This window comes from Equus przewalskii, chromosome 31, assembly GCF_037783145.1.
Source record: "Equus przewalskii isolate Varuska chromosome 31, EquPr2, whole genome shotgun sequence".
Lineage (NCBI taxonomy): Eukaryota > Metazoa > Chordata > Mammalia > Perissodactyla > Equidae > Equus > Equus przewalskii.
In genome coordinates this window covers 3,748,619-3,770,684 of record NC_091861.1, presented here as the reverse complement: position 1 = coordinate 3,770,684, position 22,066 = coordinate 3,748,619, and the positions used below count along the sequence as shown (strand labels likewise).

General features: G+C 35.7%; 1 protein-coding gene across 9 annotated transcripts in view; it reads right to left on the bottom strand.

Annotated features, from left to right (window-relative positions):
* The window catches only part of RGS7 (regulator of G protein signaling 7), a 488,122-nt gene that overhangs the window by 164,723 nt on the left and 301,333 nt on the right, over nucleotides 1-22,066 (bottom strand). For 6 of the 9 annotated variants that reach the window (XM_070602542.1, XM_070602545.1, XM_070602549.1 and 3 more), the window contains exon 4: nucleotides 2,083-2,133. The exons of the other annotated variants lie outside the window; for them this stretch is intronic. In XM_070602542.1, the coding sequence (XP_070458643.1) occupies nucleotides 2,083-2,133 (51 nt within the window). The remainder of the gene's footprint in view (nucleotides 1-2,082; nucleotides 2,134-22,066) is intronic. 9 annotated transcript variants of the gene reach the window in all.

Genomic DNA, 22,066 nt, shown 5'->3' with positions numbered 1-22,066 from the left:
AACTTGCCACAAAATCCTCTTTCAACAAATTATTGACATCTAGAACTTCAAATGACTTGTAGAGGTCTTCAAACAGCCACTTGATGACCAGATAGTCACAAGATAGAAGCTTGGCATGGGTTTCTCTCTCATTTTTAAATATCTTCAGAGAATGTCTAGGGTTAAAATTAAACCTGGTATTACAATAACTACTTAGTCTTTCCTTAGGAGTAGTTCAAAAATGGTATGATTAATTTCATACAGCAGCCATCAAAGTAACTTTCTTGATGTCAGCTGTGTTCTTGACATATTTAATTAGAATCATGTTGCCCGATTGATTTATTTTCTGTGTGCAAAGTCTGTTATGTCTTCAGAACAATCATCAACATTCTTTAAGAACATTCTTACTCTTCTTAAAATCTAGAACAGAGCCTTTCACTATGTAGAGGGTGAGTTAGCTCATTCAAAACCACAAGCCAACCAACCAAAAATTAATTTTTCAACCTGTCATAAAAACAACTAAAGAACATGTATGTTCCTTCCAGGCTATGATTGGTTTTATCTTTTCATATACCTTCTAATGAAGCTTTACTTCCTTAAACTGTGGAGGAAGCAAATAAAATCAGTTTTCCTCCACATTATAGGTAAAATGATATCTTGTGTAAATTATAAATAATGATTGTTTCTTACTAGCTTATTATATCTGTATATTTTCCCTGCTTCTCAGACCATTACTGAAGTACACTTTCAGCCTTACATTACAAAAAAAATACTGTTTTGAATTCACTTCACCCTTTGTGCAATAATATTCTTTGCAAATCACTAAGTAGTCCCCTGATCATCAACGACTGTGCCAATATGTTCTTACCACTGGGGGCTTCTGTCTGGTGCTACAGCTTATAAAGTCAGGCATGCCACTGAGGTGGGGCTGAAATGTGAACTTGGTGAGACTGTGGCTTCCTTTCCCCATCTTTATCTCCTCTTCCACTTAGTAATAATATGATGCTGGTAATGGCTGCTTCATCTTTAGTTAACTGTTTTAATCTAATTTAACCTACTAGGATAAGTATTTGAAAAGTTCATGGAACAAATGAGCAGAGGACTTACATATGCGTTTATGTACAGAAATAGAGCTACATTTTCTGATGGCATGGCTTTATAAAGTTAGTTCAAAATGAGGAAAAATAAAAACTTTGCATCTCCATGTACTGTTATTTCTAGACCACTCTAAGGTGTAAGCACCAGAGGCAGGGGCAAAGCCGGGCCAGATTCTTTCCTAACCAAAGGGACAGTGTGTTGTGTAGTTAGTGTATTGCCATCTTTCTCTGCCGTGGCATTCTCAGTCTCTGTAATCCCCAATTTTTATTTTATTTTTTGTTGTCTCAGCATATTCTCTAAACGATATATATCTTAGCTTCATTTCAATGATGCGACTTGTTTGCCAGACGTGAAGGAACTTACAAGATATATTTTTTTGAGTCATCAACTGCCTTATAAATGTAGGAATATGTTCCAGACAATGCAAAATGTGGACTGGTAGAAACTGCCCCCAAACTCTGGAAACTAGTTTAGTGCTGCAGAATAGACATAATGTCCACCACAGTGAATAAGCCCGTGACTTAAATAAGAGCATTAAAAAAATCACATAGGTATAATAAAAAATTGGAATTATGAATAACATTGTTTTCAAACCTCATGAAAAAATGGAGTTAAGGAAAAATTAAAAGTTAAGGAGATTTACTTTTATGTGTTTTATGAAGAGAAATTTCATTAGTTCATAATCACTTGCTATAAACTCTATGTACAATTATTTATGGATTTATGGATATATATATACAGCTCATCCATTCTAACAACTGCTAGTCACCTGAATCAAATGTTATGAGACAGGGCATTAAATATGCAAACAATTGTAAAAGTGTACTAAATAAATTTAATTAAATATATGTTGACTACAATAAAATTTGTATAAATGCTAAAAGCATAGCTAAATGTAATTATAATTTTTCAGATTTGCTTGTTTGTCACATTGGATCTGAAAAAAACATATTTCTTAAAGCCACAAAGAAAACAATTCTATCAACGGGAAGATGATTTATTTACCTGGATCTTCTATAGTTAAGTTCTTTATTAACCATTGAACAATGTCTGACCCTAGAAAAAGAAAAAAGAAAAACACAAAGATATGTGAACATGTTTATATATGTTAACTTTAAGAACTCAACTTTTGGCACCCATATTAGTAGGAATGTTTCTAATTTTTATAGTAACAGATTAAAGATCAGCCACGTACGGAGTTCTGAAAACAGAGGGGGAATACATAGTTTTTCTTCACTGAGCCCAGGTACAAACTGGTAAATTATTAAGTATGAAATATTTATACATAAAGATGTAATATACTAGTAGGGGATAAAGTGATTCATTCATTTGTTCATCGAATAAATGTTCATTGAGTGCCCATTATGGTTCAAGCCCTATTCTTAGCATGGCACAACCAATACTTTATAAGACGGTCCCTGTCTCACTTCTGGTTGTCGCATCCCATCCTTGTATCTACTCTCAAGTCAAGCTAAATTTGTTGCCAGATTTTGAACACTCCTGTGTGTTTCAAGTCTCTGTGTCTTTATAATACTATTCTCTTTGACTGAAATATCTTTTCACTATTTTCAAGACATCCAAGATTCATTTACACAATAGAACTTTCCTTGACACCCCACCTCTGTCCACTGAGTTTACAACACCCTCCATGGAACCCCACTAATCTGTGTAGTCTTGTAGCGATGATCACACAACGTCACAGCTGTTTATTTGATTAGTACTAGGGGGAGTACTTTGAAGCAGGGTATCATATTCATCTTTGTGTATTTGGAGCATAGCAGGAGTTTAATAATATATGATGAATAAAAAACATGAGTGAACATATGGTTTCACTTCACACAGAAGAAATGAGAGAAAGTCTGCAGAAAATGTAATTGAACTAGATTTTGATATATGAAAAAGACAGAAACTTAATTGTTGAAGGGGCCTATATCAGAGTTAAAAAGCAGAGAAAAGTGAATAAAAACTATTTATTGCACACTTTCTATATACTAGGTGCTTGGAATAATAGGAACTTGAAACTAATAGAAGTGTTCACAACACATTCAGCAGGTCTTGAGTTCCAGACTAAAGAACTTGGATTTTTTTTCTGTAAGTCAGGCAGTGAAAGAGATGCAATATTTTTTAGCAGAAGAATGGCATTATCAAAGCAAGTTTAGGGAATTTGACTGGCAACGCATGTGAAGTGTCCTAGACCAGTCAGAAAGAAAGCAGGGCAGCCAACACTTCTCCTGGTCGTGATCCAGGATTGAAGGATAAGGTCCTGAACTAGTTCAGTTTACAGCAAATTAAGGCAAAATTAGTGACTTGTTTCAGGACTTGGAGACTATTTCGGCATGGGGATGGCCAGTGGGAGAAATAAAAGAGAACTCAAGGTCTCTAGTCCAGGAGCATGTGAATAAATAGAATGATGAAAATACAAGCAGAAATGGGAGATTCAGGAAGAGGCATTGATTTACCTGTTTTCAGCATAATTTACTTCTACATAAAATAGCAAAAAATATGTATTGAAATAGTTACGTATACCCAGTGAGCTACATCAGGCTGCATGAATGAAATTTTGTGTGAACTGAGATTCCATTTCCACCTCTTGGAGAGTGGCTGAAGTTGCAGCCTACTCACCTGAGATCTGGCAAATGAGTTACATTAACAAAAGCTAGATAATTGCTGCTTGAGGCAAAATAGTTCAGAACTAATTTCAAAAGAAACTTGATTATCAAGTTTGACAAGAATGTCCTAAAAGTTATGAAAGCATTAATACCCAACATTGATTTCAACACGCATGCATTTTCAAAATAACTTCAAGTGTTGAATCTAACTTGTATTCTTTTATAACTGTTCATTTTACAGCTGCCATTGGTTTAAAAGCGTTTGAGAAGATGGATTCATCTAGATCCTAGAGGAAGATCTGAGGGGAGGAAGGAAGGAAGGAAACCACTCACAGGAGTACGGGCATTACGAAGTGTTGTGTTCAACCTTATAGCCTGAGTTATCCTGAGGCAGGTCTTCTCTTTAAAAAGAGAAGGGGAACTCACTTTGTCAAATATGGATATGGTGATACTTGACCAGTGTTGAATTCCAGGTACCCAAATTTTATTCACCGCCTTTGGGCACTCTGCTCATTTTTCACATTTGAGCATCTATTTGGGGAACACATGTGAGCAGTCACTGAAAAATTTCCATTCTTTTGAAGAGTGTCAAACATTGGTTCCAGGATTCTAACTTTTTCTTAGTGTGAAAAATGATATAAAAATGCTCTTAGAGAAAGTTTAAAAAAAGTTTTTTTTCCTCTCTCTCTTTTTTTTTCTAGGCAGAAAGAAATACAAAGAAACCTAATTTGAAACTACATTTAATTCTGGAAACAGGAAACTTTCCTAGCCTAGTTTTGGGTACTTCTGTTACAGTCATATTTTCAGTTCATCTCTGAAAGAGTCAATTTGACCACTTGTCGATATCACTTAGCAAATGCTGCAGTAGCTTTATTTGTGTGAGCACCCCAATATACTTACGATTTTAAGTTAGAACAATATGAATTATTATTTTATGTTAAATGTATACTCAAAGTCACCATATTTACCTATTCTGCATCTATGATACCAAGACCTTAACTCCCAGTTAAGAGAGGTAGAGACAGAGAAAAAGAGAAAAATTCCAGCATCTTAATGGAACCAGAAGATTGAAAGAGAAATATGTCATCATAGTCATGTTGAGAACTATCATTCAAATTTAAAAGGGAGCATAATAGCCAGGAGGGGTCTAGGAAGGAATGGCATCTTTCTAGCAATTTGTCAGCCTTATGTTTAGTGAATAAATGAGCAGATCTGATAAAATTTTCATGTACAAATGTATATATCCAGAATTTTTGGGAGTTCCATTTATCGTTATTATTGAGGAGCTTTGAGTAACACGTAGGATATTTTGTTTTCTTTAAAAAAATTGTTGGCAAGAGAGCTATTGACTAGCTACAGTGTGAGACTAGCAAAGAAATGTCATGCTATGCTACACGCTAGGAGACAGAAGAAATAGCTCAGTGATTACAGCCTCTGGAAAGCTTAGACTCACACTAGGCTTTCCAGGACCCATACTCTAACAAGAGGATTGTCTCCTACTCCACGACTTTGCTAATGCTATTCCATCTCCACCTCTTTTCCCTTCAACTAATCCCAACTGACTCCATACAGTTCAGTTCATACATAACTACTCCAGGAAGCCTACTCTTCCCGTCCCACCTCACCTTCCCAGGTAAAGGGTTTCTCCTGTACGTCCTACTAATATCCTCATCATTCATTACACTTGTCAATGGTTTTAGCATCCTCTCTTAATTTTTTTCTGTCTTCCCCTTTGCATCATGAATTTCTTGAAGGCAGGCGTGTGTGCTATTCATCTTTGGATCCCAAACACCCAGACCAGGGCCTGACCCATAAAAGGTGATCAGTAAATGTTAAAAAAATGGATGAACAAACAGTAAGATTCCCCTCTCCATATCCTACTCTAAGAAAGTTTACAAAAGGATGGCATCGTCATACAAAAACTATTTGACAGGCATTTAATTTTCAGCTACCATAATCACCCTTGACAGTGATAATTCTCCCTTTTAAAAGCTATCACTTTACCATTCCATCCATAAATAAAGCAAAAAAATCAAAGACCTCTAGACATCAGGATTATTTCCTCTGCCATGCTATGGACCCCAGTGGTGAAGGAGCTTCCCCAGCCCTGCCCCACCACAGAGAGGCAGCCTGGACCAGGCTCTGTCCTGAACCTGCGTTATCCCGTTACAGCCCGCACTCCCTCCACAGATTACAGCACACCCTCAGCTACAGGCGTCCCTCAGCTACAGCTATCCACACCCTGAACCTGAGGTAGAAGTTCACTAAAAGGAAAATGTTGTGAAACCTTGATGAATGTGATAGATGAGGACTTTGTAAGCAACCAAAATGTTATAATTTTGATTTGCGTCCTTTACAAAAATAATCTCTTTTTGTAATTTCTGCTAAAGCCATTAATGAAAACTTTGGCTCTTAACCACAGTGGAAAGGGCCCAAATATTCCTGAGGCAAAGACATTGACCTTTCCAATATATCTCTTTCAGGAAAATGAATAGGCTTTTTGCATTGCCTAAATGCTGTTGATCAGTGCTCAGAACCACGCAGACACAGTGTTGGCAATATGAATATATTATATTTAATGGCTACCATAAATAATCCACATTTTTGATAGGATAACTGTTCTCAAGATCTCTTGCTAAAAATAACACATTCTATAGATCTGGAAAATATTTTTCCAACCTTATTCCTACTTCCTTGAAATAGGTGCAATGACTGTCTGCCATCATACTGACTAAGTAGTATATAACGAACACTGACTGAGTTTCAATGGCGGTCTGGCTGGAGACCCACAGTTTTAAGGACAAGAAGAAAAGAATGCAGAGTGAAGCAGATTCAGTCATCCGGGATTCCCTTGAGGAAAGAAACTGTCTTACTCATTACATTTCCCCCATTCTCTGTGTAGTGCTTTACCACAGATCGCCGTTAAATGTTTATGGAAGGCATGGCTCAATGTTTACGGCCGTATACTTTACGCACAAAGGAGCCAAAACGCTGAAAAATCAGCTCTAACGGTATTTCCCATTCAGCATTTTATAACACCCCAGTGTATGTCTAATCGTTATAATTTTAAAATTCTTCATGCAAAAACAATTTTTAACTCAGTTTAATTTTAAAAACTGCAGACTTTCTTTAAGGCTTGAAAAATAAAGGTATTTTTTTAAGCTAGCATATTACCCTTTTGTCAAGCTGAAAGAATGAACTAAATTTCTCCTTCATCTTTCAAACAAGTAACTGCTAATATCTAAGAACACCATTTTTTTCTCATGATTACTTGTGTCCGGCTTCCGATATATCCTGTCTAGTCTTAAATGTCACTGCACAACCATCATCAGTCTGAGGATTCAACAATTCCTCGGAAGTCCAAATCCTATAATAGAGTCTTTCTATCACTTTGTTACTAAGACACCCCAGGGTCCCCCATGGTGTGTGTTCTCCCTCACTGCAATGAGTCATAAACTCAACTTAATCATTGGTGTGTTACTAGTGGTCTTTGGCTGAATGGCATGGATACTTTTTTTGTTGTTGGGATATAATTGACATATTATATTAGTTTCAGGTGTACAACATAAAGATTTGATATTTGTATATATTGCAAAATGACCACCACAATAAGTCTAGCTAACATCTATCACCATAAACAGTTACAGATTTTTTTTCTTGTGATGAGAACTTTTTAAATTTATTCTCTTGGCAACTTTCAAATATACAATGCAGTATTGTTAACTATAGTTGCCATGCTGTAAATTACATCTCATGACTTATTTATTTTATAACTGGAAGTTTGTAGCTTTTGGCCACCTTCATTCATTTTGATCACCCCCCACCTCCCACTCTGGCAACCACCAATCTGTTCTCTGTATCTACAAGTTTGATTTTTTAAAAATATTCTACACATAAGTAAGATCATATGGTATTTGTTGTTCTCTGACTTATTTTCCTTAGCATAATGCCCTCAAGTTCCATCCACGTTGTCACAAAAGGCAAGATTTCATTTTTTTGTGACTGAATGATAGTCCATTGTATATATATACACCAGATCTTCTTTATCCATGCATCCATCTATGCACACTTAGGTTGTTGCCATGTCTTTGCTGTTGTAAATAATGCTGCAATGAACATGGGGATGCAGATATCTTTTTGAGTCAGCGTTTCCATTTCCTTTGAATAAATATCCAGAAGTGAAATTGCTGGATCATATGGTAGTTTTATTTTTAATTTTTTGAGGAACCTCCATTGACACTTTCAAATAAGAAGTTAATAATATCGAAGATTAATACAACAGTAACAGAAAAAAATTGAGTTCTTTCATTAGGGCACTTTTGATTAAAAAGAGGTACCTGTAACGAAATGGAAAGGATGCATTTGAGCCTCAAGGACAAATGGAAGCAGGGCTCTGATGATGTCAGAAACTTCTCTCTTGCTCTCATGTTGGTTCCTTTCTGGACATATTTCTCTAAAAAACAGCCTTTGCTGTTTCCCATCCACAAAGTGGTCATGACGGTCCACAGCTTTTGGGTTTATATCTCCTCCACAGAAGGCAGCAGGCAGTTTGAGGCTGAAATCTCATACTACAATTCCTAACTCCTGATGGATGGTCTCAGCCTGGGGAAGGTACCCAATTTGCCCATCAACCAACTGTGGCAAGAAAGGTGGGATCAGAGGGCAAAAACATGGCTGTGCTGGGTGGGAGGAAAGATGGAAGGCGTTTCCAGAAAGAATAGGTGCTTGGCAAACAAACAATAGAAGTAAGCTACAGCTTCCTTCCAGTTCTTCAGCTTTTATATTTCCATCAGGAAAAAAAGCAAAAAGAGACGGGAGATGGAGCTCAAAAGCATGTCAAGTTTTGAATGAAATGAACATTTTATTCTGTCTTGTTATGAATATAAATGTTTTCTATATGAAATTATTATATACCTGAAAAGCAGAGTGTAAATATATACATATATATATTTTGAGTGTGAATAAAGCCACACTTCATGTGCAAGTAAAAGAGCTATTCAAAAGAATTTCATGGTGTGTATGCGATTGTGTGTTTTGATAAGAGTATGTCTTTTTCAGTAAAGAATTTATTTTCTAAAATGAATAACTAACATACAATTAAGTATTGTTATGTTTGGATTTTTATATATCAGCTATATTTGGAGATTACCCAGCTTTCATAGAATTAAAATTAACTTCTTTTTTTTTTAAAGATTGGCCGTGAGCTGACATCTGTTGTCAATCTTCTTCTTCATCTTCTTCTTCTCCCCAAAGCGCCCCCCGTACATAGTTGCATATTCTAGGTGTAGGTCCCTCTGGTTGTGCTATGTGGGATGCCACCTCAGCATGGCCTGATGAGTGGTGCCATGTCCATGCCCAGGATCCAAACTAGCAAAACCCTGGGCCTCCTAAGTGAAGGATGCGACCTTAACCACTTGGCCACAGGGCTGGCCCCTAAAATTAACTTCTAATCACAGTTTGAAACTGGATCAAACTTGTAATATAAAAGCACATCTTCTAATCTTCCATAGCTAATAACAGCCCTGAAATCCAGAGACCAATGGGAAAGTAATAAGCAAACAGAGTATATTCCTTTCAGTAAATCTGAGACACATTTTAAGCATTGGTCAACAACACTTTAAAAATGCAGAAAAGAGGACATTTAAATGCATTTGTAGATATGATGGCAAAAAGCAAATCATCTGGTTGACTACATTTTCGTCCCAGGTTCTTGCTCTTCAGAGTTTTATGGTCCTTGTCCTGAAAGCAGAGTTACAGAAAATATTGGCCTTTGTAAATATAACCTGAATCTGCAAATCAAAGGAATGAAAGCCCAAATATTCATAGCAATTACTGCTAGTGTACTCTGAAGAATTATTTCTCTACCTTCTGGCAAAGCACAATGAAAACGAGTTAGAGTTATAGGGTAGAGCCGCTAGGTTATTTAATCAAGATGATGGGAATTTATCTGGATTTTTAAATTTTGTTGTGTAAATTCCATAAATCATAAAAAGACTTCTTCAGACATGAAGCAAGGATTTTGTGCTTCTTCAAAGCCTGTGAAGCTTTAGAGATGGGCAGCAAAACCAGCAAAGCAAGAAAGACGACAATAATGAGAGGATAAAGGATGTGGAGATGACTTGAAGGATTGTTTCTTACACTCTCCCAGAGCCCAAGATGATTACTGATCAACCAGAGCAGCTTTTTCCAAATCGTGTTCTGAGGAACACTTGTGTCTCTGAAATTCGATGATGAGAGTAAGTGTGAGAAATTCTACAAATCAGGGCAAGGAAGGGAAAAAATGGTTCCTTGACGTAGGCTTTCTTACGATAAAAAGCACTGTAAAAAATCAAGGGAAGTTTGGGTTGTTTCCTCAGGATGGGGATATAGGATCCCTTTAAAGGACCATTTTATTTTATTTATTTCTCTGGTTCTGTAGTTCTTTAGACTCACAAGAAATGAAATAAGTAATAAGTGCGTATGTACCTAACAAATTGTTGTTAGTGCTGTCAAGTTGATTCCGACTCCTAGCCACCCTGTGTACAACAGAGTGGAACCCCGCCCAGTCTTTTGTGCCATTCTCTCACCTTCTAGTGCTATATCAGACAATGCTCTGCTGCTATTCATATGGTTTTCATGGCCAATTTTTTTGGAAGTGGGTGGCCGGGTGCTTCATCCTAGTCTGTCTGAGTCGGGAAGCTCCGCTGAAACCTGTCCACCAGGGGTGACGCTGCTAGTTTTTGAAATCCCGGTGGCATAGCTTTCAGCATCACAGCAACATGCAACCACCACAGTATGACAACCGACAGATGGCTGGTGTGCTTTCTTGACCAGGAAATGACCCCAGGCAGCGGTGATAAGAGCAGCACGGAGTCTTAACCACCAGCCTGGCTTCTAAATATATACGTAACAAAAGAGGGGAAGTTTCAAATCAATAATCTGAACTCCCAACTCAAGAAAAAGAGAGTAAAATAAACCTAAAGCGAGTAGAAGGAAGGAAATAATAAAGATAAGAGCATAAATCAATGAAATTGATAACAGAAAAACAGTAAGAAAATCAATGAAAGAAAGATCTGGTTTTTTAAAAGATCAATAAAATTGACAAATCTGTAGCAAGACTGACAAAGAAAAAAGAAAGAAGACACAAATTACCATTTTCAGGAATAAAACTGGGGAAATCAGTACAGACTCTGCAGAATCAAAAGGATAAAATAATACTACAGACTGGTCAACACGTATGATTTGAAAACTCACACAAAATGGATCAATTCCTCAAAGAACACAAACTACAAAAACTCACTCAATAAGAAATGGATAATTTGACTGGCCTGATAACTATTAAGGAAATTAAATTCATAATACAAAAGTCCCTAAACAAGAAATCTCCAGGTCCACATGCCCTCACTGGAGCATTCTGCAAAATGTTTTAAAAAAGAATTAATGCCAACTCTACATAATCACTTCAAAAATAGAAGAGGACGAACTTCCTCCCCATTAATTTTATGAAGATACTATTACCCTTATACCAAAGCTGGAAAAAGAAAGTACAAAAAGAACACTACAGACCAATATCCCTCATGAATATGGATGTAAAAATCCTTAGCAAAATTTTAGCAAGTAGAATTCAGCAATATATAAAAGTAATTATACACCAGGACAAATTGGATTCATTTCAGTCATGCAGGCTGCTTAAATATTAAAAAATGAGTCAATGTAGTCCACCATTATAATAGGCTAAAACATCACCTGATCATAGCAATCAATACAGTAAAGTCTTTAGACAAAGTTCAGCACTCATTCATAAAAAGAAATAAACACAAAAGATAGAAATAAAAGAGAAGTCTCTCAACTTGATAAAGAGCATTTACAAAAGAACTGCAGCTTATATTGTACATAACAGTAAAAGACTGCAGGCTTTACCCTCAAGGTTTGGAATAAGGCAAGCATTTATCTAACAGAAGGCTGTAGATTCCAGCTGGGACAACAAAGCAAGAAAAGGAAATAAAAGACACACATATCAGAAGGGAAAAATAAAAATTTTCCCCTGTTTGCTGATGATATGATTTTCTACATAGAAAATCCCAAGGAATCTACAGATATAGGATATACAAAGAGTATGCAAAAGTCAATTGCATATAAAAAGTCAATTTCTATGTACCAACACTGAGCACGTGAATCTACACTTGTTTGTTACGTCTTCTTGGGGAATTAAGCTCTTTATTCAGTATCCCTCTTTATCCCTTATACTTTTCCTTGTAGTGAATTAAGCTTTGTGTGGAATTAATATACCTACTCCAGCTTTCCCTTAATTAAACTTTGCGTGATATATCTTCTATCCTTTCACTTTCAACCTGCTGATGCTGTTATATTTGAAGCGAGTTTCTTGTACGAAGCATGGAGTTGGGTCATGCTTTTTATCTACTGTGTCAGCCTCCCTTAACTTGTGTATTAGGCAATTTACATTTAATGTAACTATTGATATGTTAAGGCTTAAGTCTGACATTTTATTTTTCGTTTTCTGTTTTTTCTATATGGCTTTCTTGGCTCTGTGTTCTTTTTTTTGCCTTCCTGTGGGTTGTGTTAACATTTTTTTTAGAATTCATTTTGATTTATTTAAGTATTTTTGAGGGTATCACTTTGTATAGCTTCTTATAGTTGATGCTAAAATTACATCGTATATACATAACTTATCACAGCCTACCAGTTTGAGTGAAGGATAGAAATTTTACATTCTTTCATGTCCCTTTAATCTACAGTTTGTAATATCTTTTAAGTAATTATTCTACATATATTTAGAACCATATCAGACTTTGTTATATTTTTTCTTCAACAAACAATTTAGAAAACTAAAGAAAGGAAAATCTATTGTATTTGTCTATATATTTATTACCGTGTTTTTCTTCTTTTCTGGTGTTTCAAGTTTCCTTCTTTTATTGTGTCCTTTCAACTCAGAAGACTTCCTTTAGCCATTATTTTAGAGTAGGTCAGCTGGTGATAAATTCTTAGTTTTCCTTCATCTGAGGATGTTTTTATTTCCTCTTTATTTATCAAGAAAACATTTGGTGGGCATAGGATCCTGGGTTGACAATTATTTTCTTTTAGCATTTGAAAAGTTTTGTGCCATTTAATTCTGTCTTCCATAGTTTCTGATGATAAAATCTGTGATCATTCAACTTTTTTCCTTCCAGTTATGGTGTCATTTTTCTCTGGCAGCTTTCACAGTATTTGTTGTTGTTGTCTGTAGTTTTCAGAAGTTTAATAATGATGTGTCCTGGTGTGGATTTCATTGGCTTTATGTATTCTGTGTGGAGTTCTCTCAGCTTTTTGATACGTTTTGTCTTCTGCTATGTTTGGGAAATTTTCAGCCATTATTTCTTTGAGTACTTTTTTACCCTAATTTTGTTTTTCTTCTCCTTTCGGGACTCTGAAGGCACAAATGTTAGATCTTTTTCTATAGTCTCACAAGTCTCAGAGGCCGTGTTCATTTTTGTCAGTCTATTTTCTCTGTGTTGTTCAGGTTAGGTAATTTCTATTGTTCCACCTTCCATTTCATTGATTCTTTTCTCTGCCTTATCCATTTTGTTGTTAAGCCCATCCATTGAGCTTTTTTGTTTGGTTATTTATTTTTCAGTTTCAAAATTTCCACTTGGTGGTTCTTTACAGCTTATGTTTCTTTGCTGAAAATTTCTATTTCTTTTCTGAGGCTTTCTAGCTTTTTATTTGTTTAAGCTTACAATTGCTTGCTGAAGAATTTTTATCATAGCTGTTTCCAAGTCTTCGTAAGATAATCTAGCATCTCTGTCACCTTGGTGTTGGCATTATTAATTATTTTTCCATTAAGTTTGAGATATCCCTGGTTCTTGGTATGACGAGTGATTCTTGATTGAAACCTGAAATTTTTTATATTATGTTATAAGACCTTGGAACTGTGTGAACCATGCCTGGGATGGGGACCCAAACACGGGTGCCGGCCTCCTCTGGGTGTGGAGCATGCCCTCCTCCTCCTTGAGAGGGCTAAGCAGGAGCTAGGATGTGGCTTGGGCAGTGAATAGCCTTCAGCTAGAAGAATAAAAGGAAGCCAGTCAAGTTGACCACTATAAATGACTGGGTAGAGTTAGATGCCAAAACCTAGCGAGTGACAGAGTGCTCCTGTGCCTTGGCATATACACACCAAGGAGGCCTGACTCTGTGGCAGGTGGCGGGACAGCATTCACAGATTTGGGATCTGAAACGCAATGCTTCCGTGAAACCAACACCAGAACGTGACCATTGCATAAACATTTGATAAGTACTTCTTAAATGAATGATTAACAGAATGTTTCTCCTCCTAGGCATAGTTCTACACAATTTAAAAAATATTTTAATTTACTTTGATATTTGGTATTTTAATCACTCGGAAGTTTGGTTATCTGAGGCTGAAGTACGAAATTATCCGCTACATGAAGTCGTAGCTCCATGTTAAGGTTTTTTCCCCTCAAACCTGGTTTCTTCCCCTTCAAAATGAAGACATTCTTTATGCGATGTGTCCTTGCTCTTTTTATTGAGGTGTTCTCTCTATTGCATTTTTCTCTCTGTATATTAATAGTTTTAATTAGCAGATATACTTTAAGAAATAAGCAGATTTCTCTTTCTATGCTGGCGCACTTATTATACTAGTGAAAGGAAAATGTAGACTGTGGTACTTGCTCTGTCGCATGGTCTGATCACAGTGGTTCTCAACCCTTATTCCTCTCTATAATCACTTGCGGAAATTTGAAAACTAGATGTGCCTAGACACTACCCACAAATCTCCTGATTCAATATTCTGAAAAATCTTCCCAGTTGTTGTTAGTTTTGAAAACCAATGTTCTAATGCAAACATGTTTGCTAATTTTGATTAAATGGCCTCATAGAAGTTCTGTTTTTACTGATAAGAGGACAAAGGCAGCTTTACTTATAAAGAATTAATCTGGTAGACTGTTGTCAATTGAATCAACCAAGTGATCATAATTCAAATAGACTCTCACTTTGCTCTATTTACTTTTGAGAACCGTTTCACTAATTTTGTTCACAAGATCTTAAAGTCACTTTTAGAAAATTTATTTTGTTTTGTGTAAGGGAAAAATCTAGAAAAAATTGAAATGTTTGTTTTAATTATATTTTATATTTTAATTTGATAGAAGACAAGAATTTTAACTTATAAAATAAGTTAACAAAATAAATAAGTTATAAAATTATGCTGAATGAGAGAAGACAAATAAGAGTACACATTATATGATTATAATTGCATAAAATTATATGAAATGCAAATTAATCTAGATTGACAAGAAACAGATGGCTGGTGACTGGGTCTGGGGTGAGGTGAGAAGAACAAGGAGGGTGGGTTTCCAAGGGGCACAGGGAGACCTTTGGGGGTGATGCAAATGTTTACTATCTGGATTGTGGTGATGGTTTTAGGCATGCATTCATATGTTAATCCTATAAAATTTTACACTTTAAAACATTGCTATACATTAATTATACCTCAGTAGGTATGAAACAATAAAGCTGGAAAGAAAGAAAGGAAAAAAGGAAGGAAGGTAGGAAGGCAGCAAGGAAGAAAGGGAGAAAGACAGAAAAGAAAGAAAGGAAAAGAAAGAAAGAAAGAAAAAAAAAAGAAAGAAAGAAAGAAAGAAAAATTCCAAACCACCTTAGTCATGTCTTAATGAGAATCAAATGGTAAGATGAAAACTTTTTTTTCACCATCCAATGGTCCAGAACTCTGCAGTCCAATAAGTAGGCATATGTAGCTATGAAAATTCAGCTAAATTAGATTAATTAATTAGATTAATTAATTAGTTAATTAATTAAATTAGTTAATCAAGTGGGATTTATTTCAGGAATGCAAGAATGGTTTGACATCGACAAATCAATCAATGTGATCAATTAATTTAATTAACCATATTAATAAAATGAAGGGTAAAAATCATACGATCATCTCAACAGATGCAGATGAAATTATAATTTCAATTCCCCAGTCACACTAGCCACACATCAAGTGCTCAATATCCACATGTGGCTACTGGCTACTGTATTGGACAGTGCAAATATAGAACACTTGCATCACTGCAGAAAGTCTATTGGACAGAACTGGTCCACATATTACAGTGTTATAGAAATAATTCTCTGGATATCTGTGTGTGTATGTGTGTGTGAGAGTTTGTGTGTTTTCACAGGGTAATCCTTACTTTTTCAAAATGTGATTATGCATGTGAAAATAAATAGTACAGAACTTTACACAACACAGTCATACAACAGCAACAACAAAAATATGTTACTATCTCTCCCATTCAAGTTGGGAAGATCATTTCTGTGAAGTAAGTGTAAGAAGCAAATTGAGGGAATTAAAAAAAGTACCCCAAACCAAAAACAAGACATGGTTGTTTAAATTAGCTATAGAGGAGAAAAGAAAATTTAAAAAATAGAATAGTAATGATAAAAGTTTTCTAAACGAGATATAAAACCTCAAAGCTATAAAATAAATGACCAATAAATATGAATTAGTATAAATGAAGAAATTTCTAGAAACATACAACCTCACAAGAATGAATCATAAAAATAGAAAATCTGAATAGACCAATTACTAGTAAGGAGATTGAATCAGTAATCAAAAATCTCCCAAGAAACACAAGGCCAGGAGCAAACAACTTCACTGGTAACCTCTATCAAACATTCAAAGAAGAATTAATACCAATCCTTCCTGAACTCTTCCAAAAAAGTAGAAGAGAACACTTCCAAAATCATCTTACAAGGCCAGCATTACCCTGATATTCAAACAAGACTAGGACATCACCAGAAAAGAAAATTACAGGCCAATATCCCTGATGAACATAGATACAAAAATCTTCAACAAAATATTAGCAAACAAAATTCAACAATACATTAAAAGGATTATACACCATGATCAAGGGGGATTTATTTCAGGAATGCAAGGATGGTTCAACATCCACGAATCAATCAACGTGATACACCACATTAATAAAATGAAGGCTATAAGTCACATGATCATCTCAACAGAAGCAGAAAAAGTATTTGACAAAATTCAACATCCATTTATGATAAAAAAAAAAACTCACCAAGTGGGTATAGAGGGAACATACCTCAAAATAATAAAAGCCATAAATGATAAGCCCACAGCTAACATCATACTCAATGGTGAAAAGCTGAAAACTGTTCCTCTAAGATCAGGAACAAGACAAGGATGCCCATTCTCACCACTTTTATTCAACATAGTATTGGAAGTTCTAGCCAGAGCAATTAGTCAAGAAAAAGTAATAAAAGGCATTCAGATTGGAAAGGAAGAATTAAAACAGTCACTATTTACAAATGTCATGAAATTACATATAGAAAACCCTGAAGATGCCACCAAAAAACTGTTAGAACTAATAAATGAACTCAGTAAAGTTGCGGGATACAAAATCAATATACAGAAATCTGTTGTGTTTCTATACATTAATAACAAACTCTCAGAAAGAGAAATTAGACAACAATCCCATTCACAATAGCGTCAAAAAGAATAACATATCTAGGAATAAATTTAACCAAGGAGGTGAAAGACCTGTTCACTGAAAACTATAAGACATTGATGAAAGAAATGGAAGAAGCAGACACAAAGAAATGGAAAGATATTCTGTGCTCATGGATTGGAAGAATTAATATTATTTTATCAAAATGTCTACACTACCCAAAGCAATCTACAGATTTAATGCAATCTCTAGCAAAGTTCCAATGGCATTCTTCACAGAAATAGAACAAACAATCCTAAAATTTGTATGGAACCCCAAAAGACCATGAATAGCCAAAGCAATCTTGAGAAAGAAGAACAAAGCCAGAGGCATCACACTCCCTGATTTCAAACTATATTATGAAGCTCCAGTAATCAAAACAGCATGGTATTGGCATAAAAACAGACACATAGATCAATGGAACAGAACAGACCCCAGAAATGAATGCATGCATATATGCCCAATTAATTTTACACAAAGGAGCCAAGAATATACAATGAGGAAAGGACAATATCTTCAATAAATGGTGTTGGGAAAACTTGACAGCCACATGCAAAAAAATAAAACTCTACCACTATCTTACACCATACATAAAAATTAACTCAAAATGAATTAAAGACTTAAATATAAAACTTAAAATCACAAAACTCCTAGAAGAAAACATAGGTGGCAAGCTTCTTGACATTGGTCTTGGCAATGGTGTTTTGGATTTGACATCAAAAAGGCAACAGAGCAAAGGCAAGAAAATAAAAAACCAACAAAGTAAGAAGCTTCTGCGTAGCAAAGGAAACCATCAACAAAACGAAAAGGCAACTTACTGAATTGGAGAAAATATTTCCAAACAATATATCTGATAAGGTGTTAATATCTAAACTATATAAAGAACTAATATAACTTGATAGCAAGAAAAACGAAAGATCTGATTAAAAAATGGGTGGAGCATCTGAACAGATGTTTTTTCGAAGAAGACATACAGATGGTCAACAGATACAGGAAAAAGATTCTCAACACCACTAATCATCAGGGAAACGCAAACCTAAACCACAATGAGATATCACCTCACACCTGTTAGAATTGCTATTATCAAAAAAACAAGAAACAACACATATTGGCGAGGATGTGGAGGAAAGGGAACCCTTGTGCTCTGTTGCTGGGAATGTAAACTGGTGCAGCTACTATGGAAAACAGTATGAAGGTTACCCCCAAAATTAAAAATAGAACTACCATCTGATCCAGCAATACCACTTTTGGGTATTTATTTAAAAAAAACCAAAAACACTAATTTGATAACATATGTGCACCCCCACATTCATTGCAGCATTATTTATAATAGCCAAGCTATTGAAACAACCTAAGGGTCTATCAATGGATGAATGGACAAAGAAAATGCGTATAGATTCAACCATAAAAAAGAATGAAATCTTTCCATTTGTGACAACAAGGATGGACCTCGAGGGCATTATGCTAAGTGAAATAAGTCAGACAGAGAAAGACAAATACCATATGATCTCTTTTATACATGGAATCTGAAACAAAACAAAAAACCCCAGCAAGCTCATGGATACAGAGAACAGATTGGTGTTTGCCAGAGATGGGAGGTGGGGGGTGGGTCAAATAGGTGAAGGGGGCAAAAGGTACAAACTTTCAGTTCTAAAATAGTAAGTCACGGGGATGTAATGTACAACATGGTGACTATAGTTAACAATACTGTATTGCATAGTTGAAAGTTGTTCAGAGAGTAGATCTTAAAAGTTCTCAGCAGAAGAGAAAGAAATTCTGTAACTATGTAAGATGTTAACTAGATTTATTGTGGTGATCATTTAGCGATGTATACAAATATTGAATCATTATGTTGTACACATGAAACTAATATAAATGCTGTATGTCAGTTATAACTCAACGAAAAAATTTCAAAAATAATTTCTACACAGAGAAAAGGCATATAGACAAAGTAAAAATATAAAGAACAATTGTGAAGTTTTTGCGATCAACTTGAAAGAAGGAGGTATTTCCTCCAAGTTGTCTTCTCAGCACGCATCCTCTTGATGTTACATTTTATAGTTATTGACAGTAGATTTTTCAGGTGTTCTTTTTCATCTCCACTAGATTATAAGTTTCATGAAGGCAAGGATTTTATCTGCCTTGTTCATGGCTGAATCTTCAGTGCCTAAACTAGTATCTGTCATATGGTAAGAATTCAATAAATGGATGAATATAAATTTAAGACTTTGAGAAAATAGCAAAGACCAGCAGCCCAAGAGCAAAGCAGACATAAATATGAACGAGACATTCACTAAAAATTAATGGTCCATATTAAATGATGAACAATCTCACTCATACTTAAATTCTAATTAAAACAACATGTATAAACATTTTCACTCAACCCATTCCAAAATGAAAAAAGAAATTTCAGAATACACCATTTTGAGGAAGGAATAGGGAACCATAATTTTCATACACTTGTTAGTTCAGTCTCTTTGCAGGATTATTTTGTATTATTTATAATATTATCGCTATCACTTACCTTATAGGTCAGTAAATCCACTATTTAAAAATTTGCCCTATTGATATGCATGTGCATAAAGATATACACTCATACACACACACAAATATGCTCATTTCAGCATTGTTCATAAGAACCAAAAAAAAAAAGTGCCAATACAACCTGATATTCTGGTATTCTGAGCAAATGAGTGTACCTTCCTGAGTGCCAAGCTTACTCTTAGAAAAGGACTTGAGTGGAGAGGATAACAGAATCCCATAAACACTTTATGGGAATTGATTATTTTGTCCTAACTGGGGATTCTCAGTTTGCATTAGAACATAATTACTACAAAAAAATGAGCCAATTCTAAATCCTCATGAAGGAGCTCTCCCCCTCACACCTGCACCTGCCTCCAGAAAAGTGTTACGGGAATCCACTCACCTGATCATTAAACCAAATTCATTTAGCACTTTTCTGGGCAGCAGGAGAGACTAACACAAAAGAAGCATCCTTTCTACCTGGAAGAAGCTCACTGCCTAGTAAGGGCAGGGAGTTGTACAACGAGGAGAAAGTTGGACCATTCTAATCCTGTGCCTTTACTCCAATACAGGGCTGGAAATCCTCAAGAATCCACACAACTCACAGACTTCCATTACAAATTTATAGTCTTCCATCTCAGCCTTTTTTACTGATACTCAGTAATTCATTTTCCACCCATTCAATCGTTTATTTATTTGTTCACTCCTCAATCATGGGTACATACTATGCAATAATGGGGACACTGCCACCCTGGAGAGAAAAGGTGAAAAGCATATGATGCTAACTCTCAGAGAACTCATTCAATGGTAGTTGAAGCAAGGAAATAGATGAATATATTACAATGTGGTAAATGTTTTGATAGACCTAAGACCAGCCCTCTCTGGAGTAAGTACAGGGATATCTAACACGGATTAAGAGAGAAGGAAGGCGAGGAAACATCAGGAACTCATGGTCATGGTCAGCTCCTCTCCCATTCTCTATGGTGTCTGTTCCAGTCTTTCACTTCTAGCTCAAATTTCTCAACTACTTCTCTGAGGTTGCTGACAATGAAAGTGAACACAGAAGTTGAAATTGGCTAAAACTGATAGCCCTACTTTTACTGAGGTATAAGTTACATACACCAAAACACACAGATTTTAAGTATAAAATCTGATAAGTCCTGACAAATGTACACACCACCTCAACTAAGATACAGAACACTTCCATCATTGTAGTAATTTACATGATCCCTTCTAGTCAAGATGATCTCAGGCCCTGACAGAGAGAGTGAGTGTTCTTATTTCTGTCACTATGTTTCAGTTCTGCCTGTCCCAGAATTTCATAAAGCAAAATCTCACAGTATGTGCTTGCTTGGGCTTGGCTCCTCTTGCTCAACATACTGTTTTTGATAGTCATTCATATGATTGCATGGATCAGCGCTCCTTCTAACTGCTGCGTTGTCTCCATTGTATGAATATACTACAATTTGTTTATAGACTTTGGGGTTGTTTCAACTTTATGGTCATTGTAAATAAAACCAAACACTTATGTACATATCTTATTGGACAAATGTTTTGATTTTCTTTTCTTTTTTTGTAAATACCTTTCCCATGCTTTTGACAAACAGGGAATGTGGTATTTCTGAACCTTCAAAGTTAGAAGGTGGGAATAAAACCCCCAGTGTTGTCAGTGGGCCAATAAATATCAATCTGATACTCAAGTGGCCTGAATTATAACCTCCCCTTGCTTCTCATTTCAATTAAAAATGGAGTTTCACAAGTTTTAACTCCATCGACTTACTGTCTCCACACGTATAAATTTGTCTGTCTTTTGATCTCCCCTCTCCTATTTTCTCCCAGGTTCTGAGGAAGAGGGTTCCACTCTCCCATCCTAGGGGAATCCCTCTTTATCTTATTTTCTTCCATCTCCTCACAGGCTTGACTGTACTTTGCCCTCCAGTCTTTTTCATACTAAAAAAAATGAAGCTTGTTGGATAACAATAAGGCGCTCAGACTCTAGCAAGTGAGAAAACATTGTACAAATAATCCTACAATTCAACATATAACTGCAGAGGAAAATAATGTGAATGAAAACTAAAGGGGACAATAAAAGATTAAAACAAAAGATCCTGGTTTAGTCTGGGAGCCTGGGAGCCCCGTCTGAACACTTGCACAGAAAATGAGGAGCCCACATTTGAGAGGGAATGATGCATAAGGAAGGTCCTCCGAAGGGAGAGGACGGAATTAGAATCAAAGGACAAGGGATTTTATTTAGGCAGGAAATGAATCAAAACCCTTTTTCTGAGATGGAAAGAAAGATTGTGACTAGAAAGTGAAAGTGTGTTGGAAGTGTGGAAATTGGTATGTGTATGTCTC